Source organism: Musca autumnalis, unplaced genomic scaffold, assembly GCF_047663935.1.
Source record: "Musca autumnalis isolate F117 unplaced genomic scaffold, ASM4766393v1 scaffold_5, whole genome shotgun sequence".
Taxonomy (NCBI): domain Eukaryota; kingdom Metazoa; phylum Arthropoda; class Insecta; order Diptera; family Muscidae; genus Musca; species Musca autumnalis.
In genome coordinates, this window is record NW_027412088.1 from 150,737,915 (window position 1) to 150,754,624 (window position 16,710).

At 35.9% G+C, this 16,710-nt stretch overlaps 1 protein-coding gene across 1 annotated transcript; it reads right to left on the reverse strand.

The window, feature by feature from the left end:
• Positions 1–4,419: 4,419 nt before the first annotated feature.
• On the reverse strand, positions 4,420–14,776 carry LOC141406227 (uncharacterized). The gene is made up of 2 exons (XM_073991427.1): positions 13,846–14,776; positions 4,420–6,156 (listed from the first exon to the last, which is right to left on the reverse strand). The coding sequence occupies exon 2, from the start codon at positions 6,152–6,154 to the stop codon at positions 5,219–5,221; it is 936 nt and encodes a 311-aa protein (XP_073847528.1). The 5' UTR covers positions 6,155–6,156; positions 13,846–14,776; the 3' UTR covers positions 4,420–5,218.
• Between the last annotated feature and the right edge of the window lie 1,934 nt (positions 14,777–16,710).

Here is a 16,710-nt window from a genome sequence, read left to right on the forward strand (position 1 = left end):
AAAATAAATTATTTTCTATAATTAAATCACTCGTGGTTGTTATATAATAATACTTTTAAAATTGTAATTGCTAATACCGAACAGTTAAATGAAATATAAAAGTGATCTACGTGTAAAATATAGTGAGATATTTCTACTCGACAATCCGGACGTTTTTATTGGCATTGCCCGTATTTGTTCCTTTCCTTACTTTTTAACAATTTACTATGCAAAAAGACTCAATTTTCCCAAATTACAGAAAAAGCCAATCAGATTGTGAAAATAGAGCTAGAAATATGAAGTTTTTAAGGTTAACATCAGGATGTAAGCAAAACACGGGACAGATGTGAAATTTCATCTTTTTGGAAATTAAGATTCCTTGAAATCTTTGCCTTTTAAGTGTATAGTGCCTTTGGAAACTTTAATGACAATATTGCGGCGAATATTTTTCTTAATATATTTATTTATATCCTATACAACAAGACTAATGTGTTATAAAAGGTGTTAAGGCCTACGTACATAAGCTGCCTCGCCTGGTTGCCTTGCTTGCTTCTGATAAAAGAATAAAAAAGAAAAGGGCAACCCAGTTCGAAATTTGCTCGGCCTCCTTTATTCTTTTATTTTTATTATGTCAAAAATGAAGCAGGAAAGCAAGGCAACCAGGCAAAGCAGCTTATGTACGTAGGCCTTTATACCCTTGTCCTCGATAATTTTTACTAAATGTTGCAGAAACAATTGTTTCAGCAACTTCTCCATTAAACAACTGTCAAAATTCGAAGCATTTGTAATAAGTAGTACAAATTATCGAGTACACGGACAGGTATAAGTTAATTAATTGTGTATACAAAAGGGTTATGGCTTTTCGACTGTGTTATCAAAATTGTTTTCCTGTAGCAGGAATGAATGAACTATATATTTTAGCATTCCAAATGCCTTTCTGCCAGACAATTTTGCTAGACAATTTTGGCCGAGTAGAAACTATCAACATATTTCTACACGTTGATTTTGACATTTCTGATTGAGTTTTTGAAATTTGTTCATTACCTACATTTGTATAGGAAAGCAACTTATGTTGTAATAGGAATGCTGGGTTATTTCCTAGTCTAGATTTATTGCTGCGGCGGAATATGTGGAGTATCTCAATAACATAATAATCTGCAGAAAACGATGTTAAACGACAAAAAAACATAATTTAGAACGCCCTTTGATGATTTTCCAAATTTAATTGACGCTTTTCACTTGCATATTTAGCATATTTTTTGCGTATTTTGCATATTTTTTGCATATATTTTGCATATTTTTTGCATATTTTTTGCGTGTTTTTGAAAAGACCCCAAATATCGAATTTGCATATTTTTTGCATATATTTTGCATATTTTTTTGCATATTTTTGCGTGTTTTATACCCTCAGCCTTTAGGCTATGAAGGGTATATACACTTTCATACGGGCAAAATGTGCCTCATCGAAATAATGGTTTTAGACCCCAAGTATGTATGGACGAAATGTGTTTCAGACAATTTGGAGTCGATTGAGCAATGTCCGTCCGTCTGTCTGTCTGTCTGGCTGGCTGGAGCGCACGATAACTCTCGAAGGGATGAACCGATTCGGTACAAATTTTGGCTTTCGTAATATTTTGTCCAAACTTAGTTTAAGTTCGAAGATGAGCTATATCGGTCCACTCCTTCCGGTACCTCCCCCACAAAAGTTCGAAAATGTTCGGAAAATTTGTACGCACCATAACTCTTGAAGGGTGTAACCGATTTGGTCCATACTTTGCCCATCGTGGAGCGTGTACCAGACTTAGATCAGGTTTTAATATGGACTCAATCGGTCCACTCCTTCGGGTGCCTCCCACACAAAATTTCGGAAAAGTTCAGTTTAGGACCATCTCTCGAATCGATTTGATTTTTGTTTTAGCTACTTGTATTCACTGCCCCCCATACGACGGTACAAGTTTCTTTAGGGGCAAATCCATACTTCCCGAGAACTTAGGCTGAAAGTTACAAAAACCCCCTTTGACACCATGTGAGGTGGTTGGAGCGCAAGATAACTCTAGAACGGATCTGCCGATTCGGTCCAAAATTTGGCCTTAGTAATATTTTGTCCAAACATAGTTTAAGTTCGAAGATAAGTCATATCGGTCCACTCCTTCAGGTACCTCCCCCACAAAAGTTCAAAAATGTTCGTAAAATTTTGTTCGTACGGCAACTCTTGAAGGGAATGGCCGAATTGGTCCATACTTTACACATCCTAATATATCTACTAGATATAGATGAGGTTCAAATATGGACTATATTTGTCCACTCCATCCGGTACCTCCCACACACAATTTCGGATAAGTTCATTTTAAGACCTGCTATCGAATCAATTTGATTTTTGTTGAAGAAACTTTCATTCGCTGCCTCAATTATGACGGTAAAATTTTTTTCAGGGGCAACTCCCTACTTCTTGAGCAAACAGCCCGATCTTTAATCCTAATCAACATTTTTGTTGGTTCAAACGCCCAAAATTTTTAAAAACCCCTAAATGCATACGTTTTTCGGGAAAAAATTGTTTATTTATACAGGCTGAGGGTATATCTCTGTCAGCAAAGCCGACTGATACTTTTTTACTTGTTGATATGACCCCAAATATCGAAAAATTGACACTAGGTCCAAAATTTGAGTCCATTTGGATAAGAAATAAAAAACATGCTAAAATCCGATGTCTAGTAATGACTAAATCCTTTAAAATCAGTTGAGGCGCATTCACTTTTCGGATACAGCGAGCGCATCTTTATCCATATGTATGCATTTATCCATTTTTCATTCAGCGGCCAAAGTTTGCCATTCCAAAAACCTTCGAATGGGTAAAAATTTCGCCGTGTGCATTTGCTTGTAAGGCGCATCCGATTTCTGTTACCGCCTATTAAAAATACGTAAATATAACAAATTTTAAACAAATTCGTCAAGAACTGCGGATGTGCCACTACATTCTATTTTGGTTTAAATGCCAATATTGCTCCCGAATCTCTGCAAGCTTTTTGCAAATTTTATAATCGCGTATAAAGGATTCCATTTATGTATAAATTGTAAAAGAAAATAGCGGTTCAGTGCGCGAAATTGTCAGATTTTTCTATATTCAAGTTATCTATATCCGCCGTTTTAGTGGATGGATTCGAACGCGTAAAAAGTAAAATCACGCGGGACTCAATTTTTATATCCTACACCACTATGTGGGGAGGGTATTATAAGTTGGTTTTGGCCAAAAAAGTTGGTAGCACATCGAAATAGTGGTCGTAGACTACTACCATATATCTATGATATATATTTTTCTTTCAAAATATGGTGGCATGAATCATATTTTTTTCTCTGCGTGTTCAACACACTTTTACCCACTTTTTTTGTATTACCCCCACACAGCTTCCACGTAAATCATTTTTTATGGTCCACACATACATTTATATTGTATGAAATACATTTACAGTTCGCGATTTTTTAAACGGTAAACCTCAACTTCAACGATTGCAAAACTATTTTGACTATTACCATATATATTCTGGATAAGGATCTGAGTCGATTTAGCCATGTCCGTCTGTTGTAATAACAAGTTCTTAGCGGTTACAACACTTCTTCACCAATAATTGCCAACCAAGGACCATGTGTTGGTATACCCCCCATATAAACGCTAACTCCAATATTTTGAGGGTTCTATCTACAGTTTTTGACTGAACTACCGGTAATTTGACACTTGAGTTTCCCTATCATAATAATTCAACGATAACTCATAATAATTCAACGATATCCCCCGATACAACGATATCCCTCGATCTTTGGAATAGGCCCCATATAACAGTAACTTGCGATCCTCGATAATTTAAAGATTTTCGCTACATTTTTGACCAAACAACCTGCAATTTGACATTTGAGATCCCAGTGGTCACACATCTTTTCCACAAAAAATTGTCAACATAGGTCTATGTGTTGGTAGAGCTCGCTCACATATAAAGGTGGTCACAAAACTTCTTCACTATAAATTGTCAGCATTGGTTCATGTTTTGGTATAGCCCGAACTATCTGTAATTTGACATTTGAGGTTACTAGTGGTCACAGAACGTCTACATCTAAAATTGTGGACAGGAAAGAAAATTAATTATTCCATTTTAGTTTATACAATTTTATGGTGGAGAGTATAAAAAAAGTTCGGTTCGACCGAATTTAACGTTTTTTATATCCTATGAGTGAAAGTCAAACAAATTTAAGATAGATGAGCCATGGTTTGCACTATTATAATTCGCGATATATTGTAGTTGTTTCTCTACAAACCTTTTTAATGTTTTAATTTTCCCTTTTTTTAACAAATGATAAGATTTTCGTTTTTTCGTTTTAATATTTGTACAAAGTATAGTGAGTGGTTTTATTTGTAATTCAATGTGGTTTGTATGTGTATGTACAATTCAATTTTGTGTTGGTTTTAGATTAGGTTTTAGTTAGTGAAATTTTATAGGGCAATATATTTAATTCAGGTTAGGTTCTTTTTTATATACAAATTGGTGGGGAATGCAATATATTTCGTGCAATATTAGATTTTAAGTAGTTTTAGATTCTTTAGGTAGGTTTAGATTTTAGATAGATTTAAGTTTTACATAGGTTTAGGTTTTAAATAGGTTTAAGTAATGTGCAATTTAGGCTAGTTTTCACTTTTAACTGTTCTGTACAAAATGTGTTGTGATTTTAATTAGGTTTTAAGTAAAATATTTTAAACTTTGTGATTTTTGTTCTTGTATGCAATTATGTGTTATATGTACAAAGATGGTTAACAACTTTTATGTTTTGTGTTTAACAAAATGTGATTGTTTTTTGTGTGTAATTTCTAGTTTGTACTTGTGATTCGTTTATGTTCACTTTTGTTCTTTAACAATATTTTATGTTGTAACAAATTGTGTTATTGTAACTTGTGTTCACTGTGAGAGTAACGTGCGCTTGTAATACCGGTGAGAAAACTGAAAACCCTTTGCTGCCTTGATCGCTTTTAAAGCATAACTATGTTTTCCAATGCTATTGGAAGGCAGCAAAGGGAATAGACTAGCAGTTGCATAAATATGTAAATATATATGTATATTTGCGAACCGCTAGCCCAAAGTAAATGACAAATTTGACAAACAACAGGTTCGACCAAAGTAATTATGACCGGTATGGTCCTTGACCATACATGCTCCCCCTCACAGTGACACAGTGATAAACTCCGCTTCTCTTCAGCTCAGCTTCTCTCCATGTTTTTAATTGGACCGCTGATGACGAAGCCCAACGCCGTCTCGTAGCCGTAAACATCGCCCAGCCCAGTAAACATTCGGCCTTCTCTGCTTATCGCCGAGTACGTGTCACCGCCTAGTTCCAGTTCAATTGGGAGGTTACCTCTGGGATCAACATCGGCCAGACGGTTTGCAGGGAAGTCGACTGTAGGGTCCTCGATAATTGGGTCGCTATATGGCCGGTATGGGAGCTCATTCGTAATTAGGGCGTTTATCTTCAATGCCCACGGATCATTGGTGTTGCGACTCATGATTTTAAATGTCGTAAATCTTCTGCTTTTGTGCAGGAATGAACGCAAACCCAGGCGCCTGAAGGATGCGTAAGAAATCCTGGACATTGCTGCCCCTTGAAGAACGAGCGCTCGAATTGTCGCGTACGTCTCAATTTCTTCCGCCACCACACGTACCATCGCTGTTGGCACAAAGACAAGGTCCCAAGTGAACCTCACAACTACATCGGGAATCATCGGTTGAGGCTCTTGAATTTGGGGAGCCCCATGTAAAAGGGTGTGGTGGCGATTGTCGCATTTATGGCAGCTCGTCAATGATGTACAGTCGGGTGCGAGGTGGCTTCTAGCCAGACAGTTACGACAGTAGCTTCGCCTCTCTACTGTCTCGTATCTTTGATGGGGTGACATATCTAGGAAGCGGCGACACGTACTTAGCGCGTGGTCATCCTGACACAGACCACACGCACGCTGCCAGAAGCTGGGGCGATCACGGCGGGCATCTTGCTGGCGACGGCGCTGGGATGAACGGCTTCTGTCTGGTTGCTGGTGATGCTGTTGTCGCTGGCTTCCAGGTGAACGGGATCGGGGTCTTCGGGCTTGTACTGGTACACCATTGGCTGCTGGCATGTTGCGATCCTGCAAATAGGCTGCCATATCTGAAAAGAGGGAGAGGCGAGTACCAAGATTTTTACAAGTAGGGGGTCCGACTAGTCAGTCGGTAAATAATTTGACGACTTTCGTTATGGGTCGAGTTACTATTCCTCCACTAGTACGTATATCTACAACTCTGACATTGGTGTCTACCCCGTGATATGTTTTGTCGACTCTTCCCATTTTCCACTCATTGGGAGCCAGTCTGTCGTCTTTAATGACTATTAAATCCCCCTCTTTTAAGTTATCTTGCTGATATTTCCATTTAGTTCTACGGTGTAATTCCCTCAAGTACTCTAATTTCCATCTCTGACAAAAATTGTGGGAAATAATCTTGAGCCTTTTCCATCTATTCGCTAAGTTTATGTCGCAATCTGAGAAATCAGGTTCGGGTGGAGCAAGAATTGGCGTGCCAATCAAAAAGTGACCGGGTGTTAGTGGGGATAGATCGTTTGGATCTTCGCTAGCAGAACTAAGTGGTCTCGAATTTAAGCATGCTTCAATCCGTGTAAGAATAGTACAAAATTCCTCAAACGTAAAATTCATTTTCGGAATTGATTTACGCAAATGGGTTTTAAAGGATTTGACACCTGCCTCCCAAAGACCGCCCATATGGGGAGCGCCAGGAGGAATGAATTTCCAATTAAGATTTTGTTGTATGTTTTGATGAATAACAGAGTTTTGTAGAGTCTTGAAAAAAGCGAGTCTTTCCTTTTTCAAAATTTCCGCAGCTCCCACAAAATTTGTACCATTGTCTGAGTAAATACATGATGGGCAGCCGCGCCGACAAATAAATCGAGAAAATGCTGCTAGGAATGACTGAGTTGATAAATCGCTGGTGGCTTCGAGGTGCATAGCTTTTGTCGCGAAACAGACAAAAACACAGACGTAGCCTTTGGTGATCAAACAAGCTCTACCAGTGAAGTTTTTGATGTTGAATGGGCCCGCGAAATCGACCCCTGTTGTGTTGAATGGGCGCGACAATAACGTCCTTTCGGGGGGCAGAGATGCCATTATTTGCCTTTGAGCATGACTTTTGTATAATACACATGGTTTGCAGTTGTTGATAACCTTTTTTATCAACGGCTTTAGTCTGAATATCCAGAATTCTGATCTCAAAATACGTGTTAATAACTGGTTTCCACCGTGTAACGTTACCTTGTGTGAAAATTCAACAAGCAAATGTGTCAACTTCGCATTGTACGGCAGAATAATAGGATGCCGCTCATTGTAGGTGAGAGCCGGCGATTGTACGAGCCTACCATTTGCACGCATAATGCCTTTTGCGTCTAGAAACGGGTTCAAGGTTAGCAAAGAACTGCTTGATGATATTCGTGAGCGCTTTTGTAAAACATCGTACTCATCAGGAAAGTAGAATTTCTGGGTTCGTATAATGGCGGCTCGTTTTCCGCTTTGAATTTCCTCTGCTGTAAGCTCCAACGATGAAACTCGAAGATGCCGTCTACTTTCACCGGTATTCCGCCAAAATCTCAAAGCATAAGCATATGATCGATAAAGTTTTGATAGGGAGGAAAAACTCTGCAAGGGATCCTCATCAATATTAATCGTCAGAACCTTTACAGTTTTCGCTTCTAGATTAGTTTCTTCATTAACTTCCTTTAATGGCCAACTGGATTTCTGTAATTTTAACCAGTGTGGGCCATGCCACCATAACTGATGACTATTTAGTTCATTAGGCGAGCAACCGCGACTAGCAATGTCTGCTGGGTTATCCTCTGAGTCGATATGATGCCAATTTTCGTTCCCCACATTGTCTAAAATCTCTGATATTCTATTTCCGACGAAAGTTGACCAATGGCAAGGCGGTTTCTTGAGCCAGGCAAGGACTATTGTAGAGTCAGTCCAATAGTGTAATGAAAAGTTTGAGATTTGAAGATTTTTTAAGATCGTATGCGTCAACTTCGACAGTAAAACGGCTCCGCATAGTTCCAGCCGTGGAAGAGAGATCTTTTTAATAGGCGCAACTCTAGTTTTGGCCGTTAGCAAAAAAGTTTCAATTTCGTTATTCGATTTTTCAATTCTTATGTACAAGGCGGCTGCGTATGCACTCTCTGATGCGTCGCAAAATCCATGTATTTCGATGTTTGTGTCTGGTGAGAAATGAATCCATCTTGGTATTTTCAAGTGTTCTATCTCGCAACTATTTTTGACGAAGTTTTTCCAATTTAGCATTGCAAGGGGTTTTAGAATATCATCCCAGGCTATCTTATCTAGCCATACTTGTTGCATGACTAGCTTCGCTACCACTACAATAGGCGCGAGCCAACCACATGGATCGAATAATTTCGCGATCGTTGAAAGTACTTCTCTTTTTGTATAGGAATCCTTATTTTCCATGTCTGGAGGGTTGAATGTGAAGAAATCTCCTGAGATATTCCAACGTATCCCTAAGGTTTTTGTAGATGCATCCTCGGAAATATCAAGTAGGTTTACAGGAAGTAATTTTTCCGCTGGTAAATCACTAATAATCTGTGGATCATTTGATGTCCATTTCATTAGCTCGAATCCTGCAGATTCCATTGCAGAAATGAGTTCTTTTCGAGAATTTATTGTATCTTGTAACGTGTGTCCTCCAGCTAACACATCATCGACATATAAGTTTTCCAAAATTATTTTTGATGCTAGAGGGTAAGTATCCTTTATGTCTTCCGCTAGTTGTATTAGAGTTCGCAGAGCTAGAAAAGGTGCGCAATTCACTCCAAAAGTGACCGTAAGTAATTCGTAGTCTTCAACAGGATCATTGAGAGATTTTCTAAATAGAATCCTTTGGAATTGGGTTTGCTTGGGGTTCAACAATATTTGCCGGTACATTTTTGTCACATCGGCATTAAAGACATATCTGAAGAATCTCCATTTCAGTACTTGTAACACAATATCCTGTTGTAAGATTGGTCCAGCAAATAAGTTATCATTCAGGCTCTTCTTGTTTGATGTTGGACTCGAAGCATTGAAAACAACTCTAAGTTTTGATGTGATCTTATCGGGTCTGATAACCGCATGATGAGGTAGGTAATAGTTCGGAGCTTTGCTAATGTCCTGTGCAGAAATCTTTCGCATGTGTCCTAGCTCAAGATATTCCAGGATAGTTTTATCATAAAGTTCCTTAATGTCAGGAGTTTTCATTAGTTTTCTTTCCATCCTATAGAATTGCGCCAGTGCTATAACTATGTATCGACCCTCTGGATTTCTTCGAGTGGTTTCCATGTAATTTTGTTCGCAAAAGACATCATCCTCTGACCTCAAAACCTGTTTTGGGGTTTCTTCCACCTCCCAAAAACGTGTCAATATTTTCTCTAAGGAAACTGTATTGCAAAGTGTAATTTGTCGTTGTTTCTGTGATTCATCTAGCAATGGTCCGCCAATAATCCATCCAAAAACTGTTTTTTGGGCTAATAGAGTACCAATTGATTTCATCGGAGCTCCAATTGTAAAGATAAGTGGTCCTATATCCATTCCAATTAACAGATCGACTGGTTGGCTGATATAGAATTTAGGATCTGCTAACTCCATATTCGTGGCATCTCTTAGTTGAGTCTTATCCAAAGTATATGGCGGCAAATTAGATGGTAACGATTTTAACACGGGTGCCCAAACTTCCAATTTAAAGCTGGGTTCGACTCGTGATCGTAAAGTAAAAACGCAAGATCTATTTGATGTTTCTGCAACAAGTTGATTTATGCCTGAGACGTGTACAAGGTTCTTTCTTGTTGGCAAACTTAATCGATTTTTGAGCTTTTCTGTAATAAATGTAGACTGAGACCCAGAGTCAATTATTGCTCTGGCGTCATAAAATTGGCCATTTGCTTCAATTCGCACAAGAGCCGTAAAAAGCAAGGTTTCTCCAGAACTTTGTTTGTTGTTTCCATTATCCTGGAGAGTCAAAGTAGTTGTATTTAGTGGTTTTTCATTCGAAGTGGACTGTATGAATGTAGTTAGAGTTGAAGTACTTGTACTAGGGCGTTCTCCATCTCGTTCTAGGGGTTGTATTGCGGTTCGGTTCTCCGTACCTTTGTGAAGCATGGTATGATGTCGTTGACTGCAATTCCTACAGCCAAAACGACTCTTGCATTCTTTAACTCCGTGATTGGAAGATAGACAATTATAGCATAAGTGAGAATTTTTGACGACGTGAATTCTGTCATTCACATTTTTTTCCAAAAATTGTGCGCAATCTCGAATAAAATGATTTGCCTTGCAAAGTTGGCAAGTATTTTGATATTGTTGTTTGGGTTGTTGAGAGAAATTGGCTTTATTTTTTCCCATTACACTCTGATTTTGAGGTTTCTGAAATGTACTTGTTTGAAAACTGTTGGTGTATCTCATCCTTTTATTTTGCTCCACTTTAGGTTGACTATATTTTGAAAAGTTCGGCTTAATATTTCCCACCGACTCCATGGTTTTGAATTTATGAGTAAGATATTTATTGAAATCTTCCCATGATGGCAAAGTTTTGCAATCCTCCAGCGAATTTTCAAATTCCTCCAAAAAGGATCTGGGTAATTTGCTGGAACACAGATAAATTAGAATTGGATCCCATCCAGAAACTGGAATTTTGAGTGTTTCCAATGTCTGAACGCAAGTATTTACTGTTCTCTGCAACTTTTGTATTGTGAAACTTGAATCAGTGGTGACGTTTGGGAGATTGAAAAGTATTTTGAGTTGCTCGTTTACCTGCATCCTCCTGTTCTCATATCGGTCTATCAAAAGTTTCCAGGCTACCTCAAACCCGTCATTTGTTAAAGGCACGTGGCTTATAATTTCCTGAGCTTCGCCTGTTGTTTTCTGCATGAGATGAAAAAGCTTTTCCACGTTACTCATTTTGGAGCTCTTTATGTATATGGCTGTGAATAAATCTCTGAAGGTTGGCCAGGCCGCGTATCCTCCTTTGAAAGACTCCGTATCACATGGCGGCAATCTCGAAATCGGGGTGAAATCGGGTTCTGCGCTGGCTTTTTGTTCCATTTGGGATTCTCGTTTGGCCTTTTCTTCCTTCTCATTCAGTTTAACCGTTTGTATTTGTCCGTTTAGTGCACCAATCGCCTTTTTGTAGACGTCTATGGCTTCCAAATAATGTTTCCTTAATTTATTTTTATCGATCGGTTTTTCCTCGGCTTCAGGAACATAGTCTCGACACTCCTCATAAGCTCGTTTGACTTGATCGAACACCGCATCCAGTTTCACTCGTGATGACTCCAGTGCATGTATGTCGTCTATTTGGTTCGCGATTGCTAAAATTGACGTGTAATCACTAAGATCATTCACGCAATTCGCAAACTTTTCGCATAAAGATTTGTCCATTTTAATAAGTGAAGGGTCTAACTTTCAAACAGATTTTTGCTTAACAAGAATTTGACAAAGTCGCCCAATGACGAGGACAAATTTGTTCCTTTTGGTTTTACAACAAATCCAAAAAATTTTGATTTTTCAAAATTTCGGATGTTATTTTCCAAATTATAAAATCAACGACGAATAATTTGAGGAGTCAAAATGATCTTAAATGGTTTTAGAATCAATAACGAGGTTTTTATGAGAGAAAAAGAAATATTTGTAATCAAATATCTCTTAAAATCGCCAAAAAATTTAACTTCGACAAGAAAAATTCTTCCAAAACGAGCATAAAAAAATAGAGGCGAGAAAAGCAATAGAATTGTATGCAATTGTTCCAAAAAAAGTAGAGTAAATTTTTCCAAATTGAGTCAGAAATGTGCAAAATACGACAAAAAGGCAACTCTTGATTGTCCACAACACGATAAGATGCGCAAATGAGCAAAAAAATCAAAAATTTTAAATAAATTTTATCCACAAAAGATTGTTCCAAAAATGTGTGTTGGGTTGTCACTTCATGGGTTCAGCAACGTGTCAATTTTAGCAGCACAATTTATCAAAATTTTATAAAATCACTTAATATTCCGCTTACAGGAGGATTTTATTTAATTTTAGCCAGTGTAATATCCAAAATTAGATTTTTCCAAAGTTTTAAAGTTTTTTGTTGAGACAATACATGTACTCAACAAGTCCCAGCAAACTGTTCCACAGGTGAAAATGTTTGGGGAAGTAAATGTTCAGAGTTTCAAACAAAAATGTTTCATAAAACAAAAGTAAATGCTTTTGAGCAAAGTAAATGTTTTATCAATTGGTAAATATAATAAAGGATGAAATATTCATAAATGTTGAGTTTATAAAGTGAGGTTATCTAACCTCCAAGTGTGTTCACGCTTGTCCACCAAACGGATTGTATTTACTCGGTTGTGTATGACAATGACGCCACGCTTCTCCAACGGTTATCGGAATTTGTATATAGGGTAATGTAATATGGCGATTATGTAAAGTATTTTCCCTATAGGGTTATGTGTAAACAAAATCCGCAAAAAAATATATGTTTAGTAAGGTTATGTTGTTTTGTATAAGTGACGTCAAAATCTGCGCTTGAATTTCCAAATAGTTGTTTATATTAGGTTTGTATTGTAAGTTATTGTAATTCTTCCAACAAAATATGGGTTATTTTTATGTAAATTCCTCTAAATGTTGTTGTGTCATCAATATGACGCCGCAAATCCGCGCCAAATTGCAAAAATTTAGTTTGGTTATGAATTTTTGAGAGTATTCCCAGTATTGGGATTGCAAGAGTTAAAAACAAGGAGTTCAATATTCCCAAAAAGCTTGCATGTTTTTATGAGGTTATGAATTTGTGAAATTATGCCGCCAAAAAATGCGCCATAAGTTTCAGATGTACGCTTATGTATTGGTGTATGTAATTTTTGTAAAATTTTTCAAAAGAGAGTGAGAAAAAATATGTCTTTGCAACACTATGATGCCAAAGATTGCGCCAAAATTTTCATATAAAAACTTGTTTGTGTATGTAATGTAAAAAATTCCTCAAAATGAGATGGCAACTTTCCATAGTTATGTAAAATTTCCAAAAACTGTGAGTTTGTATTGTTTTCAAAATGGCTAACAGGTTATGCTTTCATTTAAAGCGTTCAAAAAGGCGGGTCAGATTCCACAGTTCCCACTGTATTCGGACGGACACAAGAGAGTACGAGAGAGAAAAAGTGTTAAAATGTTCCAACTTTCCACAAATAGAGCAAAATTTCCAACAATTTTCTAAATGTTTCACGTTTTGTATGTATGTGTGTCTATTTTGCCAAGATTTTAACACCAAATTCCCAATTTCCAATGTATGTGTGAGCAAGATTTTTAGGTTATGCGATTGTATGTGTAATATTTCTCGGGATTTTAGCTCTAATTTCCAAGCTTTGGATGCTAACTTCTCAAAATTCCAAAACGTTTCCAATAAAATTTCTCTTTTCTTCCAATATTTAGTAAAAAGTCCACAATTTTACAAGAAGAGAGCGATAAGGTCTAGATTGTACGTGTATGTGTAGGCTTATCCAAAAAAAAGGTTTCCAAAATTCCAAACAATTGTATGTGAAACAAGTAAAAAGAGAGCAAGTTTCGTATGTGTTTGTGCGGACGTGTATGTGTATTCCCTCGTAATCGTTAATGGGTCAACGTCAGTCCTTTATCCAGAGATTGGGTATTTTTGTGTCTCTAGCGTCAAATTATCCAATACTGGGACGCGTCATCAAGGGTAATACAGAGTCGGTGCCGTATTTTGCCGCACCCTGTATCCTTTGAATCACGCCGACAACAAAAATTTCATGGGTACTCACTTTGTTTCCTTTTTAGTGGACAAGAATGTGTATGTGTATTTGTGTGTGATTTGTTACCACTCTCTGGGCTCCTTTGCTTCTTCTTGACGGTCCTGCTCTCCGTGGCTCTCCGCTTTTGTTGTTGACTGTTGGATTGCTCTTTATTTTAATTTGTTTTTGCGACCCGTACCGTATTGTTATTTGTTAATTTTTTGTTGTTTTGTTGGTATTTGTTGAAAAATAATTATGTAAAATGAACTTTATGTTTTGTGAAAAAAAAATTGATTTTGTTTATGTATTTGTGTTTTTTTTATGTTTGAAAAAAACTAAATTATGATTTTTATTAAGGTTCCACTGTTTGCCTTTCGTGTTCAATGTATGTGGGTTCCACTGTAAATGTAGTTAATTTGCACTCTCCTTATGTATTTACTTTCCACAAATTTAAATGTCACTGTTTATGTTGTTGTTGTATTCACTGTCTTTTATGCACTGTTTCGTTGTTGTTGTTGTTGTACATAACCGGCATTAATTTGACACTTTTATGTTATATTTATTTTGCACAGTTTATTTATTGTTTTTAATTTTTTGTTAATTTCTTTGTATTTTAACTTTTTTGTGTTTTTCCACTATTTTTGTATTCCATGTTCTCACTTTTTCCAATTTTCTCTCACCGATCTATCTTTATGTTTTTGTTGTATATTTCCAATATTTCTATTTCTTGTATTATTCCACTTTTGCACTTGTTGTTGTTATATATTATTTTTGCACTTTTTTCACTGTCTTATGCTGTGTTTGTTGTTTTTATTGTTTTAACCACTCACTGTTCTATTTTTTTCAAATTTATTTATATTTCTTTTAATTTTTTCGTAATTGAATTCATTTATATTTTCACTGTCACTAATTGTTTTGATGTTTTTATTTATTTCTCTTTATGCGTTCAATTTGCCGGTGTTCACTGAACGGTTCACTAGGGGCTTAGTTCAATTTTTATTCTCTTTTATTAAATTATTTTGGCAATGAAATTTTATTTTTTTCTTTTTCCAGCACTATACGCAATTTTTAAATGATTTTTAAAAAACACAAATCCGGCTCGAAGGACCAAATGTTTCTCTACAAACCTTTTTAATGTTTTAATTTTCCCTTTTTTTAACAAATGATAAGATTTTCGTTTTTTCGTTTTAATATTTGTACAAAGTATAGTGAGTGGTTTTATTTGTAATTCAATGTGGTTTGTATGTGTATGTACAATTCAATTTTGTGTTGGTTTTAGATTAGGTTTTAGTTAGTGAAATTTTATAGGGCAATATATTTAATTCAGGTTAGGTTCTTTTTTATATACAAATTGGTGGGGAATGCAATATATTTCGTGCAATATTAGATTTTAAGTAGTTTTAGATTCTTTAGGTAGGTTTAGATTTTAGATAGATTTAAGTTTTACATAGGTTTAGGTTTTAAATAGGTTTAAGTAATGTGCAATTTAGGCTAGTTTTCACTTTTAACTGTTCTGTACAAAATGTGTTGTGATTTTAATTAGGTTTTAAGTAAAATATTTTAAACTTTGTGATTTTTGTTCTTGTATGCAATTATGTGTTATATGTACAAAGATGGTTAACAACTTTTATGTTTTGTGTTTAACAAAATGTGATTGTTTTTTGTGTGTAATTTCTAGTTTGTACTTGTGATTCGTTTATGTTCACTTTTGTTCTTTAACAATATTTTATGTTGTAACAAATTGTGTTATTGTAACTTGTGTTCACTGTGAGAGTAACGTGCGCTTGTAATACCGGTGAGAAAACTGAAAACCCTTTGCTGCCTTGATCGCTTTTAAAGCATAACTATGTTTTCCAATGCTATTGGAAGGCAGCAAAGGGAATAGACTAGCAGTTGCATAAATATGTAAATATATATGTATATTTGCGAACCGCTAGCCCAAAGTAAATGACAAATTTGACAAACAACAGGTTCGACCAAAGTAATTATGACCGGTATGGTCCTTGACCATACAGTAGTAGTATATAATGTATGACTATAGTTGGACCAAATAAAGTTTTTCTGAACAAAGCTCAAAAATGTGGCTGAAAAAGCTTATTTGTCTGGAAGCTATGACCGCTTAAATGAATAAAAATAGGTTAAAACATGTTGATTTTGAGGATTTCGCGATATACACGCATTTCAAAATGAACATTATCCGATACAGTTTTATTTAAAGATTATACCGTTCTTCATATCTTCCGCTAAATGCTAGAGTGTATTCGGGAAGCGATTAGAATAAAAAATATGAATTTTAGCGAAATTTAACTCCAACAAAATTTTTCCTAAATTTGAAAAAATAATTTCTCTTACAAAAATTTTAATTTGAAGTTATTTTTCGGCTTACACTGAAAGAAAAAGCTTCATAATATAAACGAAATCTTACGTTCCATCAATGAAATTTGTCATTGATTTTGAGCCAACGTAGAGCTTCATTGAATAAACGAAAAAAGTTTCATTGAGTTTCATTGAATAAAATTAACGAATTTGTTCATTATTGCAATGAAACTTCTTCATTGATGCAATGAAATCTCTTCATTAATGAAATGAAACTTCTTCATTGATGCAATGAAATATCTTCATTAATGAAATGAAACCTCTTCATTAGTGTAATGAAACTTCTTCATTGATGCAATGAAACCTCTTCATTAGTACAATGAAACCTCTTCATTAATGGAATGAAACTTCTTCATTATTGCAATGAAATACTTTCATTAATACAATGAAATACTTTCATTAATGCAATAAAATATTTTCATTAGTGAAATGAAATACTTTCATTAATGTAAAGAAATACTTTCTTTAATGCAATGAAGCCTTACGTTGGCTCAAAATCAATGATACATTTCATTGATG

What these genes read in the sequence shown, in the direction of transcription:
- LOC141406227 (XM_073991427.1), bottom strand. Translation starts at nt 6,154, where the DNA reads ATGGCAGCCTATTTGCAGGATCGCAACATGCCAGCAGCCAATGGTGTA.